Genomic DNA, 15000 nt, shown 5'->3' with positions numbered 1-15000 from the left:
TCTATGCTATTGTCAGGGGGAAGGGGTTGTTCATTCCTTGTACTGGAGACTTTATCCACATTTAAGAATCTTTCGTTCCTACTTCGCATTTTTATAGTTTAAATCGTACTGATCCCTGAATCACTCTGGATCACAAATATTTTTAAACTTCAGTTTCTTGCTTCCACTTTGATCTTGTTTTTCCCACTGCACACAACTAGCTACTTAAGACTGTTATCCAAAATCTAAATTTACAGGAAAATTGGCTTGAGATGAAATCTTTGCCAGTTATTTATATTAAGATGATCATAAAAACTTGATGACCAATATTTTTGGACAGTCATTTGCAGAGTCACTTTCTTGCCTTTCCAGCTGTTAGAAGTCTTTGTCCTCATCACAGGGTGCCTGGACTGTTCAAACTGCCTTCTAGAAGTCTCCCTGCTCCCCTCCTCCAACCCATGAAAGCAGTGCTTTCATAACAGTACTTCCTGGCTCAGGTACCTAACAGAGATCCCTATAGCCAAAACACCAAATGTAAAATTAGCTGTTTGGCTGTCACTGTTTTTATTATCTGACCACAACCTACCGAATTCATTTTATCCTTGCCACTCACAGAATGATGCTAGCACAGGCAGTTTCCCAACTGGCCCCCATATGCATGATGCGCACCCCTCTCATCATCATTCCACATCTTCTCTTTCTCTGGGATGCCCTTCCATCGCCTCGCACCCTCCAAGGGCCAGCCCAACCTTCATCTCTTCCAAGGACCTATTCCTGATGACTCCAGGCCATCATTTCTTTCCTATTTAACGGCCTTTACTTCCTTATTGCACACATACATATTTTAATACGTATTCCTATTGTCTAGTCACCATGCCACCCCATCTGGCACTTTATTATACACTGGAAGTAGATTGTTCATATAAGCATAGTTTGTAAACTTTTTTTTAAAGTTCTCTTTGTCTGGCCCAAATTTGTAAACTTCTTATGAGAAGGATGCACATTTTACATTATACTTTGTTTGCACTGCAACACATGACTTTTAAGCCCAGCCCTGGGGAGACAGCAGGTATCTAATAAATGCATGTCGATTGAAAGACAAATGTCTTCAAAATCTGGGTAACACACACACACCCCATAACCACCTGCTCTCATGTGAATTCCACTTTTTGAGATGTGTCCATGACATTAAATACCCAGATTTTTTTTAAGGCTTTAAATCTCTATAGACATTGTCTTCATGCAGTGTATACAAAAGAATAAATTAGAGCTATGAGAAACAATTCAGACCAAATAAACCAGGGAGAGAATATCCCTCGAGAAAAGCTCTTTTTGGTTTGAATTATCAAGACCGGCTGTCTCCATTGATGCAGCTCAATTTTCAACTCGGCTGATTTGATGACAGTCAGAACATTGTTTAAAAATCAAAATGCATGAAGGCTAAGGAAAAACGAAAATAAAAATTCCATTACAACTTAATTTTTCCATGTTATTTATTTTTATGTATTCATATATAAACATTAAATTAGTATAGAAAAAATACTGCATAAATGTTTGAGATGAGTTAAATGCCATAAACTCATAAATACTTCAGTAATGCTAGTTTATTTTCCTTTTCCTATATATAAATACCCACATTTCTACATGGGATATATAAATCTGCCCTCATATATTGTATTTTATATGTGTAGCTATATTTTCAAAATTCAAGCTATCTGGTAAGTACATAAATATTTCCCTAAGCCAAAAATGGTGTTTCACTGGAGCGTCTTTACACAATTACCAGACAATTTGGAACTTAAAAGCATCACTGATTGGAATAGCTATCTAATGAAGGGCCCCAAATATTTCACATATCTTAATATCTGAACACTTTTTATATAAAAGCCTTATCCTAGCACATGTTCAATATTGCCTCCCTTCCCATCTCTGGCTTTGCCATTTAAAAATGTTCATGTGTTTCTTTTCCCCTCCCTGTTCACATAGAGAAACAAATAGCACATCCTGCTCCAATATCAAAATCAGGTTCAAATTTTCCATTCAAAGGAAACCAAACTAAAATGAGATCAGAACACCAAAAAACAGCAGAGTACTTCACATGGTTAAGTCTGAGGCATAACTTCTATATAATCTGATATACTGAATGTGGATTATGAAATTCTAAAGTATAGATAATATACCTATATATACTTTGTCTCTTCTGTAGGTTGGGAAGCTCTCTAAGAGATGGTGGCGGTGGTGGTGATGGATAAGGGCATCATAATCTATAGAAACATACTTTATCCTAATGAAATCTATAGCTTGTTTTATTGAGAGAGACAGAGAAAGAGATTATTGCTCATCTACCTATGTATCTCCATGAATTTTCAAGAGAAATATTGATGGATATGCAATCCAAAATAGAAAAAGCAATTTTCTGGAAAATTAAGGCAAAAGTAAAGTTTCTTATTTTAAACTCAGCTTATCTGGGGTATGTCTTAATTGATTTAACATTTCACTTGCAAGAATGAACAAGCCATCTATCAGCTCCACTCAAGGAAAAGTGAACAGCATTAAAATGCTCAGCCAAGATAGCCAGAGGCCAACCTCTACCCTGCCTCACCGGCGGCAGAAATACAATCCAGAACCAACTCATAAGCATTTCATTTTTACCTGAACTAGAACCAGGGAGATATGTTATTGCATACATTCATTCAACAAATAATTCTTAAGCGTCCACCTCCATGGTTCATTGAATCTATATCACCATTGGTTGTTACAATGCCACTATTTTAATACCACCAGGAAAAAAAAAAAACACTGGCAATTAAACAATGACAGGTCATCAATTGTAATATATGACTCCCATTTCTGAGATATTAAAATGTTAGGGGGGAAAGTGCATCTCAGAATTCATGAAAAATGGTGTGAGCTAAGCATGGTTCTTAGGGATCCAGCAATGAATGAGAGAGACAAGGCTCTTGACACACAAAGCTCTCGGCCAGGGCAGACTCATCTGGAATTAAAAGAGAATGAGTACTGTTCTCTAGCAAAAGTCTCAGTTCCTGGTAGCATGTAGCTCTCCAGGAAGAGACAAAAAGAGTAAGAAGTGTGCAAAAAATACAATTAGGAAAAATATTTTAAGCCAAAATGCAATGAAATACATTATTTTGAAGAATCTGGTTTTCCTGAACCTGCTTATTTGAAGCTTAACCATGGGCTGCTATCTTCCTTCTTCCCTTTTAAAATTCCCTTACCAGTCCTCCCATCTCTAATTTCTTGCCTCTCTTATTACTCACATATGTCATTCTTCTCCACTTCAAGTATTTTTTATACTCTTTCCCTTTTCCTCTCAAGAGACTTTCATTAGCTTGTTCTTCTAACCATAAACTAAGCACATGACTGAATATGATTAATATTAGTTCTGGCTGGTTACTGGTACATTTTAATATTGATAACTGATATCCTATCTGATTTCCTGGTTTTGCTTGATATATGATCTATAGTTTCCTTGAAGCCACTGGAGGTGAATTCTCCTTGATATTTTAAGCAATTGTTCAGTTCTAGTAATTAAAACAATAAAGGAGAATATGACTGACTCCCATAGGCTAATTTATGGCCAGAAATCTCAAAAGAAATAGATCCATTCACTCTAAGGAATACAACCCTAACAAACCAAAATAGTTCAAGCTTTTTTTAAATAGCCTTAGTGATCCTAACAAAAAAAAAAAAAAAAAAAAAAAAAAAGGATCAAAATCTATAGCAGTCAGATTTTTAAAAAGACACTCGAATGTTTGTATCATATTGAAAAATATATTTTCTGTAGTCTACAGCTGTTCTTTTAATGTCCCAAGTCTACCAAATTAAAAACTATATACCTTGGCTCTGTTCCCCACAATTTATTATGCACTGGGAATCCGCAAACATTGCCATGACTTTCTGAATAAATTGCCCTTCCTAACATTCCCCATAGATGTTCTTTCTGGCTTCAGAATTCTACCACAGAATTGTTACTATAAAGAAACTAGAAAGAGTCATTCTGAATTAATTTCTTAATCCCTTCATTCCACAATCATAGACTGCACTCCTTCTCTGGCCCTGGAATGTAAAAATGTGTAAGACCTGGCCCCTACCCTGAGAAGGCAGCGGCATGTGTTGGCCTGAGCACAAGCATGGGTGTGTGGTCAGAGATGTGGGTCAAGCTCCAGCTCTGTGCCTGCTCACTGGGCCTCCTGCCCTCCCCCAGAGCACGGAGTATCCCATCTCTGCATTTTAATTTCCTCACTTCTAAAATGGAAACAGCAATATCTACTTAGAAAAGTTACGGTGAGAATAAAGGGCCTTAAAAGGGTCTATACAGACAGATCACAGTGCTCGTTCACTGGAGGTGCCTCACAAAGGAGGATTTCTTTTCTCCTTCCTCCCTTAGCACGGTATCAGAGGCACATCCATTTGCTATGGCAGATATGGCTCGTGTAAATTACATCTTTTTCCTTTGCTTTGCATTTATGTTCTTAGTTGCATATTTTAACTTTAAAAATTTTACTATTAAATGGTTAGGCAGAATGAAGAGGTCTGGGACCATGTAGAGAGTTTTCCTTGAGTCTTTTTTTTTTTTTTAAAGCTTAGTGCCAAGAATTATCTTTGTGCTGTCCCCTTCATTGTTCGAAAGGAAATTTTGTGGGTTTTTCATGCAAATGTGCATATGTAAAACTTTCAGGTACTCTATTGCTAGTAAATTTGGTCAAGTAGTAGTCTATGATGTACTGGAAAGCAAGCAACCTTGGAATAAATAATCATAATCACTGCAACACTGATTGAGTGCCAGTTGTTTACCAAATACTGTTCTAAACACCTTACAGGCAGTCATCACTTAGACCACAGGCCAACCCTACCCAATAGCTACTATTGTCCTCATTTCACACACCAGGACGCAGACACACAGAGATTCAGTGATTTGGGCAAGGCTACACAGCCAGTGGGTGGAGTGGAGGGGATTTCTGAATCTGAACAAAATAATCTGGCTTAAGAGTCCAAGTTCTTCACTACAACACTATACTATTTTTTGGAAATTTTAGATTATCCTACAAAAAGGTATTCAGATATTGCAGTACTTCATAAGTCAGCAACATTTGCGATGCCACCAACAAGTATCTCTAGTTCCCTAGGCATAAAAAGGCAAGTGGATAGATGTTCAACCGTTTCTCAGAAGTTCTTTTACCCAAATTAAAAATATTACATTTGAGTTTTTATCCAAACAAACTGGGAGGAGACTCAAGTTGAAGAATAAAGACAGGTACTCCCAGTATCTGCCTCAAGATTTTGTTTAAACTAATGCATCCTTCTAGCTCCATTTTGTTAGTAATAAGACTACTGGTTGTTGAGCTTTTATTAGGTGCTAGGTATACTAAATGCTTCATATACATGATCTCATCGACTGCTGAAACAACCCCATGAGGTAGGCAGGTGCTGTATTTATCCTCGTCATATTGATAAAGACGCTGAGGCTCAGGAGAGTGAGAAACTTGCCCAGGGTGCACAGCTAGCACATCTGCGCAGAAAGGATTGGGACTCCCACTCCTATCCACCAGACCACAGTGCCTCCCTTGGAGAACACACAGTCTTCCATACCTCCCTCTGGCTCCAAGAATCACTGTGATGGACTGTGTGAGAAGCCAGCATGAAAACCAAACCATTATACCTCTGACATTTGTAGGCAATGGCTCTGAAATCTGAAGGGCAAAGATCCCCCATGCTCTGGAAAGGAGAGCCTGCCAAATCAAGACTCCGTCCCCCAATAAGGCCCCTATATCAGAGCAGAAGCTGAGCAACTCTAGCCCTCCCTCATGTGGCTTTTCTCTCAAATAATGGAATTACAAAGAGAGGTAAAATAGAGTTTGCATGCATGGGAAAGGAGGGGAGATGGTCAACTGTGGTCAAGAGGGTCTTTATACAGGAAAAGTAAAAGGACCTGAACTACAAGACTATGGCAGAAATGGGAACCAACAGGCTGAAGAGTGAGAGGAAAGTGGCAGACAAAGCTGGAGAAGAAGGTGAAACACCAGCACAGATGGGAACAGAGGAATGTGCAGATGAAATATGACTCAAGTGGAATCCATCCCTTCTGCCTGTATTAAAGTCTAGATGGTCTTGCTGGAGAGCATAATTATGCCACCTCTATCAGAACTGCCTCTTGCTTAGTCTAAGATTGTGACTTTTATTTCTGGAAAGTTCTATTTTTCCAAGATAGTTTAGGAAACTACAGAAATACAGGAATAACCACAAACTAAAGGGATCTGGAAGATGGCTGGGGAAAAAAAAATGGTGAGACAGGCTAAGTTTCTCTAGACAGCAGCCAGTCCCCCTGGGATTTTCTGGTTATTTTACACCTGTGGGGCTATTGCAGTGACTATTTCAGGAAACTGGTACACAGTATACAATGTATGCATACATCATATGATGTTTTGTTTGATGTGATGTGAGTTCCAGTGTGTCATCATGATTTTAATTTTCAGTGCCTGTGCTGCTCAGCTGTAACATCAAAGCAATAGTATGTAAATTCATGTTGAGCTGGGGCGTAAATCTGGCTTTCATTAGACCAAAAGCATTAAGGGGAGGGTCTTTGGTCGATTGCACCTATTCTGAGACATCTATTAAGTTTCAAATGAAACAGGGCAGTTTCTATTACCTTTCAGGGGTCCTTGTTATATCTTCATGATCTAGCAGAAAAGTTCTAGCAATGGCTAATATGTGGCAGCCATCCAGAATTTCCCCTCACTACTGTGAGAGACTAACATGTACTGGTGAGTTGGGCTGGGTTGCAAAGACATCCAATCTTGTTTTTAAATGAATACACTTAGAACCAGGGGCCTGAGAGTAAATAAAGTTCAAGTCATCACTGGCACTGTGATGTGTCTTTCACTTTAAGGGCTTTTAAAACTGGGTCTGATTGGCCAAGCTTTACCAAGGTTGTGTTTAGCAGGAAAAGAAAAGCACAATATATAACCAAGAGTCATTTGTTTTATGTATGCATTGTCCCAAAGCTCCAATTCCCAGTTTAATTAGTATCAATGGATTCTTTCTAGCCAGAGAAGAAGGTTCCTAAAGATTTTACAAAAAAAAAAAAAAAACAAAGCAGAACACCAAAAAACCAAATCTGTCCCTCACAAAAGCATACACACTTCAGAACAGTACAGCAAAAAAAGTGGGAGGGGGTGTGGGGAAGGAAAATGAAGCATGATTAGTCCTGAGTTGATAATTGTTGAAGCTAGGTGAAAGGTACATGGTGGTTCATTATATGACTCCCACTACTTTAATTTTGTATGCTTAGAAATTTTCCATAATAATGTTTTTAATCCACAGAAGTGCTAGGAATTCCCATGAAGCAGAATTACTAAAATCCAGACTCGATAGGATAGTGTCAGTTATTGAGACCCCTGCTTATGGGACTTCCTGCCTGTTCACCCCTTAGCCTTCAGGTACTCTACACTTGGCCAACCTAGATACTAACCTGGGTGCAGTGCACCTGGCCCATACTTTCCCACTTCCATGCCTGTGCTATTTTCCTCTGCTGGGAACACCCCCTTCCCTTACACTTCCTGGCAACTATCTAAATCCAATCCATGAAAGGCCTGGATCAAAGGTATCTTCCCTTGTTAAGTTTTTAATGACTGCATAAAGAAACAATCTCTTCCTCCTCTGTACTCCAAGAACTTTGCTAGCGCTCTTTTTGGGCACAGCTCACTGTGTAATAACAATCATGACTATAAGAAGATGATAATAACAGCAGCTAATATATACTGAGTGCTTACTATGTGCCTGGGTCTTTAAATATGTCATCATTTTCCATCTTTATGATATGCTCTGAGGTTATTTCCTTTTATTATCACATTTTACAAAAGATCTGAAGCTCAGAGAGGTCCAAGGGAGTGAAACAGGGATCCAAAAGTGTCATGTGATATCAGACACGTTACAATAAATGTTAAGCCTTTGTGCCTATGATCCTTAGCTATACCACCAGGATGACAGTGTATAAAGTCCAGCTGGGGCAAGACCTGAGAGCCCACATGTTTGACGACTATGATACTGTATGTGCCTTATTTCTCCTACTGAATTGCATGCTCCTTCAGGGAAGGGACTGTGTCTTTTTCTATGTTGTGTCCCTACCTGCACTGTCTAGTACAATGCCTTGTACATAGAAGATGCTCAATAATGCCATGTTTATTGAGCCGTGGATTAGCACGGGGTATTTCTACTGCCTAAGGACTACATGCAACTCTTATAATCCACCTGTCTACATCCACAAGGAAATGAAATGGAAAAATCAGCCCACAGAAAAATAGCCTAAGCATCTCTTCTCCTCATCACTTCTGATCACACAGCCATAAAACTAAAGTAGTTTTCATATTCTCCCTACACTGGCATTGTAAGTGACCAGTAAGAATTCTTCCCTGATGCTATTTTTATTTCACCTTCCAGCTGTGAGCTCCCTCCCTTTCCCTCTGCAAAACCCTCACCCCTAACAGCCTCAGGAAAAGCCAAAGGGATTCAGATGTTGTCTAGGTGATGACTCAGGAATCTGGAACTGAGAGAGAGAGGCTGATTTTACCCCCCTGAGTTTCCTTTCTCTTAGTTCCCCTTTCAAACTTCCTAAGCCTGGCTTTTTTTCCAACCAAATAATACTCCATCAGTTGCTGTTATTCTTTGGTTATATTTTGACCTTCTTCCTGAACACAGGGATGTTCTCTGGACTGGTCTTTTGAAAACTTGGGGAGTAGGTTCAGGAGTCTTTAGTTCCTTCTCAAAACCCTCTCAATGTTCCTCTTCTTCTCACTAGAGGTCTTTCCCCTCCAATGACCCAGCTTATGCTATATTTCTGCAAGGTCTTACTCTCAGTGGGCTTTCAAAAATTGAGAAAGTCGTGGCTGAGGAGAAAGAGTGAGCTCATAACATGCTTATGGTCCTCCTCATTCTAGCTCTGACCCCACCTCTCGCCAGAGATAAGAGCATTTGAATAGAGGAAATGAGAAGCCTTCTAGTCCCAGAAGAAAGAGGCAGTAATGATAAAGGGACCAAGAATGGAGTTGGAATTTGGGGCAAGGGCTAGTCTCACCCATGGCTGGCTCTAAATGTTCCCTTTTCCAGGCTCTTATAAACCAGGCTGCTACAGTGTTAACGTGATATAAATTTCCTACATTTTCTTTTATTAAAAGTTTTCTTTAGTCATAAACTTAGATATGCCAGCAAAATACCCGTGTGTGTGTGTTCACATGTGTGTGCATGCCTGCAAGTGTGCATGACTATCTATGAAGAGGTAGGTGGGGCCACACTGAATTGTGACATATCAAATAGTACTCGTTTTATCTAATGTCACTCATCTTGACAGCCTTTCATTTTCAAAATTAATAAAAAGCATAAGGAAACTGCTGCACAGTCACCAACTAAAGGATCTTGGCCACAGAGCTAAATATCTAGTCATCTGTGTTGTACATTAAGTGTGAAGGCACATATCACAGTTTGGGATTTAAATGGAAAAATCAGTACCCTACAGGAAATCTACAGTTGCATAGCAGATTTTTCTATCAGCCAATGCTTTCTTTGTCAGTGCCTTCTGATTACACATACTTGTGTATTCCGGGCATCGATTTTGCTTTGCTTTTGTTTAAGTTACTTAATATTCCTTCCTCTTCCAAGAAACAGGCATGTGAGGGTGGGGAGTGGGCAGAGACATTAGAGAGTCAGTAATAAAGTCAATGCAATGTCCCATCTACCTGGCCAGGGCACTTTCTGTCAGTGTCTGTGGCACAGAGGACTAGTCGTCCAGCCACGTGCTCCTGATCATCTGGGGGCCCGGAAGCACCCTGTGCCCTCAGTGCTTTCTCCAGAGCTCCCATGCTTTCTAAACTGGCTACTGCTCTTGCAGCAATCCATGCAAGAAGATGACAGAACCACCCTTCAGCTAAAAACGCACTTTGGAGTGGAGCTTGCAATCTTCTCTGACAGATTCTTTAAAAATATGCTCTAAGTTGCACTAAGAAAACTCCAAGGATTTCCTATTTCTTTCTTATGAATGAACAAGTCTTTTTCATATAGAAACGTAACTTCTCAGGGCTTCATAACCAGCCAAACACCATCACTTTCCTTACAGCTGAAAAAAATTAAATTTCTCCTTGGAGAAATAAGCTTACTTATGTTTTCTTTTTATTCCTTTTCTTTTATCACAGGAAAGTATACTGACCAAAATAAAGCATTTCTAACAGTGACTAGAAGGACGAAGATTGTACCAAATTGCTCAAAACTACTGCCAACACAACAATGTGTTTAAGCACAGCAATGACAAAACATCTATTTTCTCTAAAGACAGCTAAAAACGATGTTCACATATATGTTTTGCTTCCTCCAGTATAAACTGACCACAACCAGGACTCAAGCATGTTCATTTTTCCAACAAATAGACAAAAATTAAATATGGCATGTTACTTTTACCAATTTCTCTAAAAAGAAGTAAGCTACCCCAAAGCATTCTGATACCAAAACACAGCATGAGGGCCTCTGTGGTCTTCTGCTGAATAATCATAGTTACAGAGACAAACATTAAAACCTAAATGAACAAAAAGGGTTTCCTCAGAATAGGTAATGCTAGCAGTCCTGGAAGTTTAAGAGTCCTAAGATAAAAACATAACGTAAGTTAAAACTTCAGAAAAAAATTACATTTATAAGCAGCATATTTGCCTGTGGATTTGTTGGTCAAGGGACTACACACACAGAATGAGTAGTGTAATTGTAACTGTGCAGACTGTGGAGGGGGAAAAGGAGGTTCTTGCTGTCAACATGTAGCTACTGCGGCTAGAATGGGTAAGAACAGTATTTTTGTCTCTTCTCCTGCTCTTTGGACACTTTGTTTTTAATGAACAGTTGGTATCAGAGCTAAATCCAAAGACTGTTACATGTGGGATTTCCTAATGCAGAGACCTGGCAGAGCTGTACTATATTCGGCCAAAAAACTAAACAGAAATTAGACTACCTCAAAATGTAACAACTGAGCTTCCTCATTCTCTTTCAGTGTTTTCACTTAGTTGGAGCAAATGTTTTGCTTTAATGCAACTGAAAAGAAAAGAACATTTAGGGACAACATAGCTAGATCCCTCAAAAAGCTTCATTTTCAAAAGGAGTGTTTGAATCTCTAAATAAATGACAATTCATTCTCTGTTTACTTTAGGTAAACAGAAAATGCATTGCAGAGCACTCATTTTCAAAAGCTAATCAAGAACATTAGGTCCCAACAGATTCATTTAATAGAAATATAATAGGCATTCCTGCTTGCTTTTCATCTTGTCTGGCTGTAAATGCTAAAATGAACAGCAAATTAACCCTGCATTGGAACAGAGTCTCAATGTCACAGCTGATATCCTCCCTCTCACGACTTGTAAACATCCCCGCACCCTGTCACTGCTTTGACTCCTTCTGCATAGGAGAGACGATTAAGTTTGGCAAGAGAGTGGAGGAATACTTGAATTCTAAAGGGAGTACTGCGTGTCAACTCTGCTATCTTCTCTAGCAGAACAAAATATTACCATGTTGTCTCCTAAAATAGTGTACAATGAGGACGTAGGAGGAGGGGTGAGGGTGAGGTTGTTTTTTCCCAAGCTACATGTATCAACTGTCTTTCTCTATATTTTTAACTTTACTAGCCATTCTCCAAGTGGCTGCTTATAAACTACTAAACAAAACAAGCTAATAAAGACAGGGCCATTCAAGCTCTATAATCAGATATAAAAGATTTGCAAACAATTTGAGATCTTAAAATTAATATTCAGTGACATCAGAATTAGCATTTAGAACTCTATACAGAAAACTATAATATTTCATCAATTATGTAATCATGAACAAACCCTTTCAAAAACTGTTTTCACTGTGCTAAAGTAACATTCTAGACTTGTTGTAAGTATGTTATTCTTACAAGTAGTTCGCAGTTATTCTTGAAGGCAAGCCTTGGAGTTTCCTTAGCATAGTGCTGCTGGGGAAAATTTTCAGCATGTCCATCTTCATCTCTAGCCTGAAGGGAAATATAATGGCCTATTTAGGGACTTACAAATAATGGAAGAAAAAAAGCTAAAAAGCATAACAGCTCAGATCATTCAACAAACGGGAATCCAGAAATAACAACAATATTAAGAAGTTTGTTTAAATACGCAGTACGCCTTTTAGGTATCAAAATTTGGGATTTATTTTTCTTTACATTGTTTAGTTTGAACATGCAAATTCATTGTGGTGTAATATTTAAAACAATATCAAGCAAACCAAAATCAAATAATTTTGTTGGCAATTACCACCACCTTAGTTTTTCAGTGCGCATTGTTCATTGCACATTTAGGGTTATATGACATACATACGTGTTTAAACTTTTTGGCATGCTTAAGCAATCTCTAGATAATGCACTTTTAAAAAATTCTAATAGCAAGGCCATAAGAAAAGCAATCTGCATAATTATATTTTGCATTGTAATACTATTAGAGATAAACTGATTCCCCTCCATTTTTAAATAAAGATCTAAAAGGAGCGATGATCTGGTAAGAACCATGATTCTTCAATCAAATGCAGTAAAAAAAAAATAGATTTAATTTAAAAGCTGCATTAAAAGTTACTGGTTATTTTGATCTACGCTGTTAATTAAGAAAGCTGAAGTTTAAATGGAGACATTAACAGAACCCAGTAGCAATACCGCTTGCATACAGTCTTCTTTCTAATCTCCACCGGTTTCTGGTTTGGAGTGGGAGAGAAGAGAGAGGTAGGTGAAAGGGGGCGTGTCTGCAGCACACTCATTAAACCATTCATTTGGGTGACACTTGCACTCCGCTCTGCTCTCATCTCATCTTAGCCCTAACTGCTCTCTCTTTCCTGGCCTCCTGAAATTCACAGCTGAGCTGTCTCCCTCACATATGGCTTGCATATAATTATGCATATTCCATTTTACACTGCATTAAAATGATGAGCTCCTGGCTCCCTGCCAGCTGATTTTTAAAAGCCCTAGTGAAGTAGGAAAAAGGAGAGAAACACAGGGAGAGCCGCACAGGAAGCAGCAGGTAGTTCTGTCTGCTGTCTCTTTAGATAAAATGCATGTCTGGCACCAAGGGAACAGCTGAGAACTACCTGTTGTTATGTATGGATTGAGGGGGGAGAAAACAATGAGCATACACTGTGGTAGAGATGACAACGCTTATGTATTGTTTCTCTTTTAATGGAGCAAAATCTGCCCTGATGAGTGTCACTCAGAGCTCCCTGGCTATACTGGGGCTTGTCATTTTAGAAAGAGATCCATATTTTGCACATTTTAGAATGTATTGCTTGTGTTTAAGAAAGCTTCTGCTACCTAGTCCAGGGAGGGAACTAGATGGAACTTGGAAGTGCAATGTCATGGTCAGTAATATTTAGGTTACAAGAAGTTTGTGAGGAAAAGAGATTGCTCTCTTTTGGTTCACTTTTGAGATTTATAACATCCCTCATGCTTGGTGCCTTTTTATTGTACCTTTTTTTCCTACTAAATCAGACTAAAATAAAAATGCAGTTATAGGATTGGCTATATGTGACAGAGAAAAAAGTTTAATTGTTTTTCATGTCCAGTGGCTACCAAGGCACTGAGACCAATAATGTTTCTTCTTACTGCATCGGAACAACTTTGCAGCTACGCCAGGGTTTAAATTAATATAGCTCAAATGGGTCACATTTTAAATCCCAACTGGCAAAGGCAGCAGTGGCATACATAAATGAAGGCAGTTGTAAGAAAGTAGGAAGATGTCATTGGGCAGTGACAATATTAGATTCTTTATAACAAAATGTTAAGCCACTCTATGAGGTACAGGTCTCTTAAAGGCAGGGACCACATCAATTTCATCTTTCTTGTTCTGCCATGCCCAGTGCCTTACTTTTAGTTGATATTTAACAAACATTTAAGTGATGGAAAAAACCCATACGTGGATAGTAAGTAGACCCTACCATAAACAACTCTGTAGAAAATGCCACCTCAAAATATGCTAAACTTGGTAGTAGCTTTATTATATTCCTGATGCACTATGATACATATGCTTGGAAACACACTTTGCATATAATTTTCAAGGGCTACTATTTACATATGTATGTCTATATTCAATATATATGTATCTTGTATATAAATATTCATAAGGTGGAATGTGTTTATTATGCATGTACTATGTATACACATTCATACACACCAGATGCCTAAGGATATTTTCAACATTAGTGGCAAAAATACATTCATTCCACTTACATGTAAGGTGCACACAATGTTTTTTGTGTGTTTAAAGGACAGAAAAAAATCCCATTATCTAATATTTGAATGTGCTTCCTCAAAGGGGCTACAGACTTCATATAAAGCCGCATAATTTATGAAGTTAAATAAAGTAGCAGTGGAAGAGAAAGGAGAGGGGGATTGAGGAGATTTGGAAGTGGAGAGAGAAAGCTAGAAACTTGCTTTTTTATTGAACCGTTATGTTTACCTCTGCATCAAACTTCCATGGCTCTGGGAATGGCCTGTCCTCTAACACCCACCCTGACTCCAGAGTCCAAGAAATTCTATCCTTCAGCCATTTGCTGTGTTTCCACTACATGCCACAGAAATGAAAAGCATGCAAAGTACAAGAAGTTCTCGAACCATCATCTTCACGTGTATTTGTGTGAACAAATAACTCACGCATACTTCTCACCACTGTAATCCCTTTGCATTGTGAAATTTTTAATGTGTAATTTTAAATTACTATGACAAGAATAAGTGGAATTCAGTGCATTCATCTAAGGCAGGAATTCACTATCCCAGCTGCATATTAGAATCATCTGGGGGTGTGTGTGTGTGTGTGTTTTTTTTTAACATATTGGTGTCTGACCCCCTCCCTTTCTAAGATTCTGCTTTAATTGGGGCCTGGACACAGGTGGTTTTTAGAAAGCTCTCAGGCGACTGTAATGTACCAAGGAAGGGCGAGAACTGCTGATCTAAGGAGAGTGCCTACAGCTATCAAGGGGAGGCCCTTG

The 15000-nt window shown here is 38.7% G+C and overlaps 1 protein-coding gene across 4 annotated transcripts in view; it reads right to left on the bottom strand.

Moving 5' to 3' along the window:
- The window catches only part of SOBP (sine oculis binding protein homolog), a 145262-nt gene that overhangs the window by 36396 nt on the left and 93866 nt on the right, over nt 1–15000 (bottom strand). For 3 of the 4 annotated variants that reach the window (XM_002817215.6, XM_063724930.1, XM_063724932.1), the window contains one exon: nt 11918–12013. The exons of the other annotated variant lie outside the window; for it this stretch is intronic. In XM_002817215.6, the coding sequence (XP_002817261.3) occupies nt 11918–12013 (96 nt within the window). The remainder of the gene's footprint in view (nt 1–11917; nt 12014–15000) is intronic. 4 annotated transcript variants of the gene reach the window in all.

Source organism: Pongo abelii, chromosome 5, assembly GCF_028885655.2.
Source record: "Pongo abelii isolate AG06213 chromosome 5, NHGRI_mPonAbe1-v2.0_pri, whole genome shotgun sequence".
Classification (NCBI taxonomy): Eukaryota; Metazoa; Chordata; class Mammalia; order Primates; family Hominidae; genus Pongo; species Pongo abelii.
Note: the sequence above shows the minus strand (reverse complement) of the source record. Positions and strands in the feature narration are given on the sequence as shown.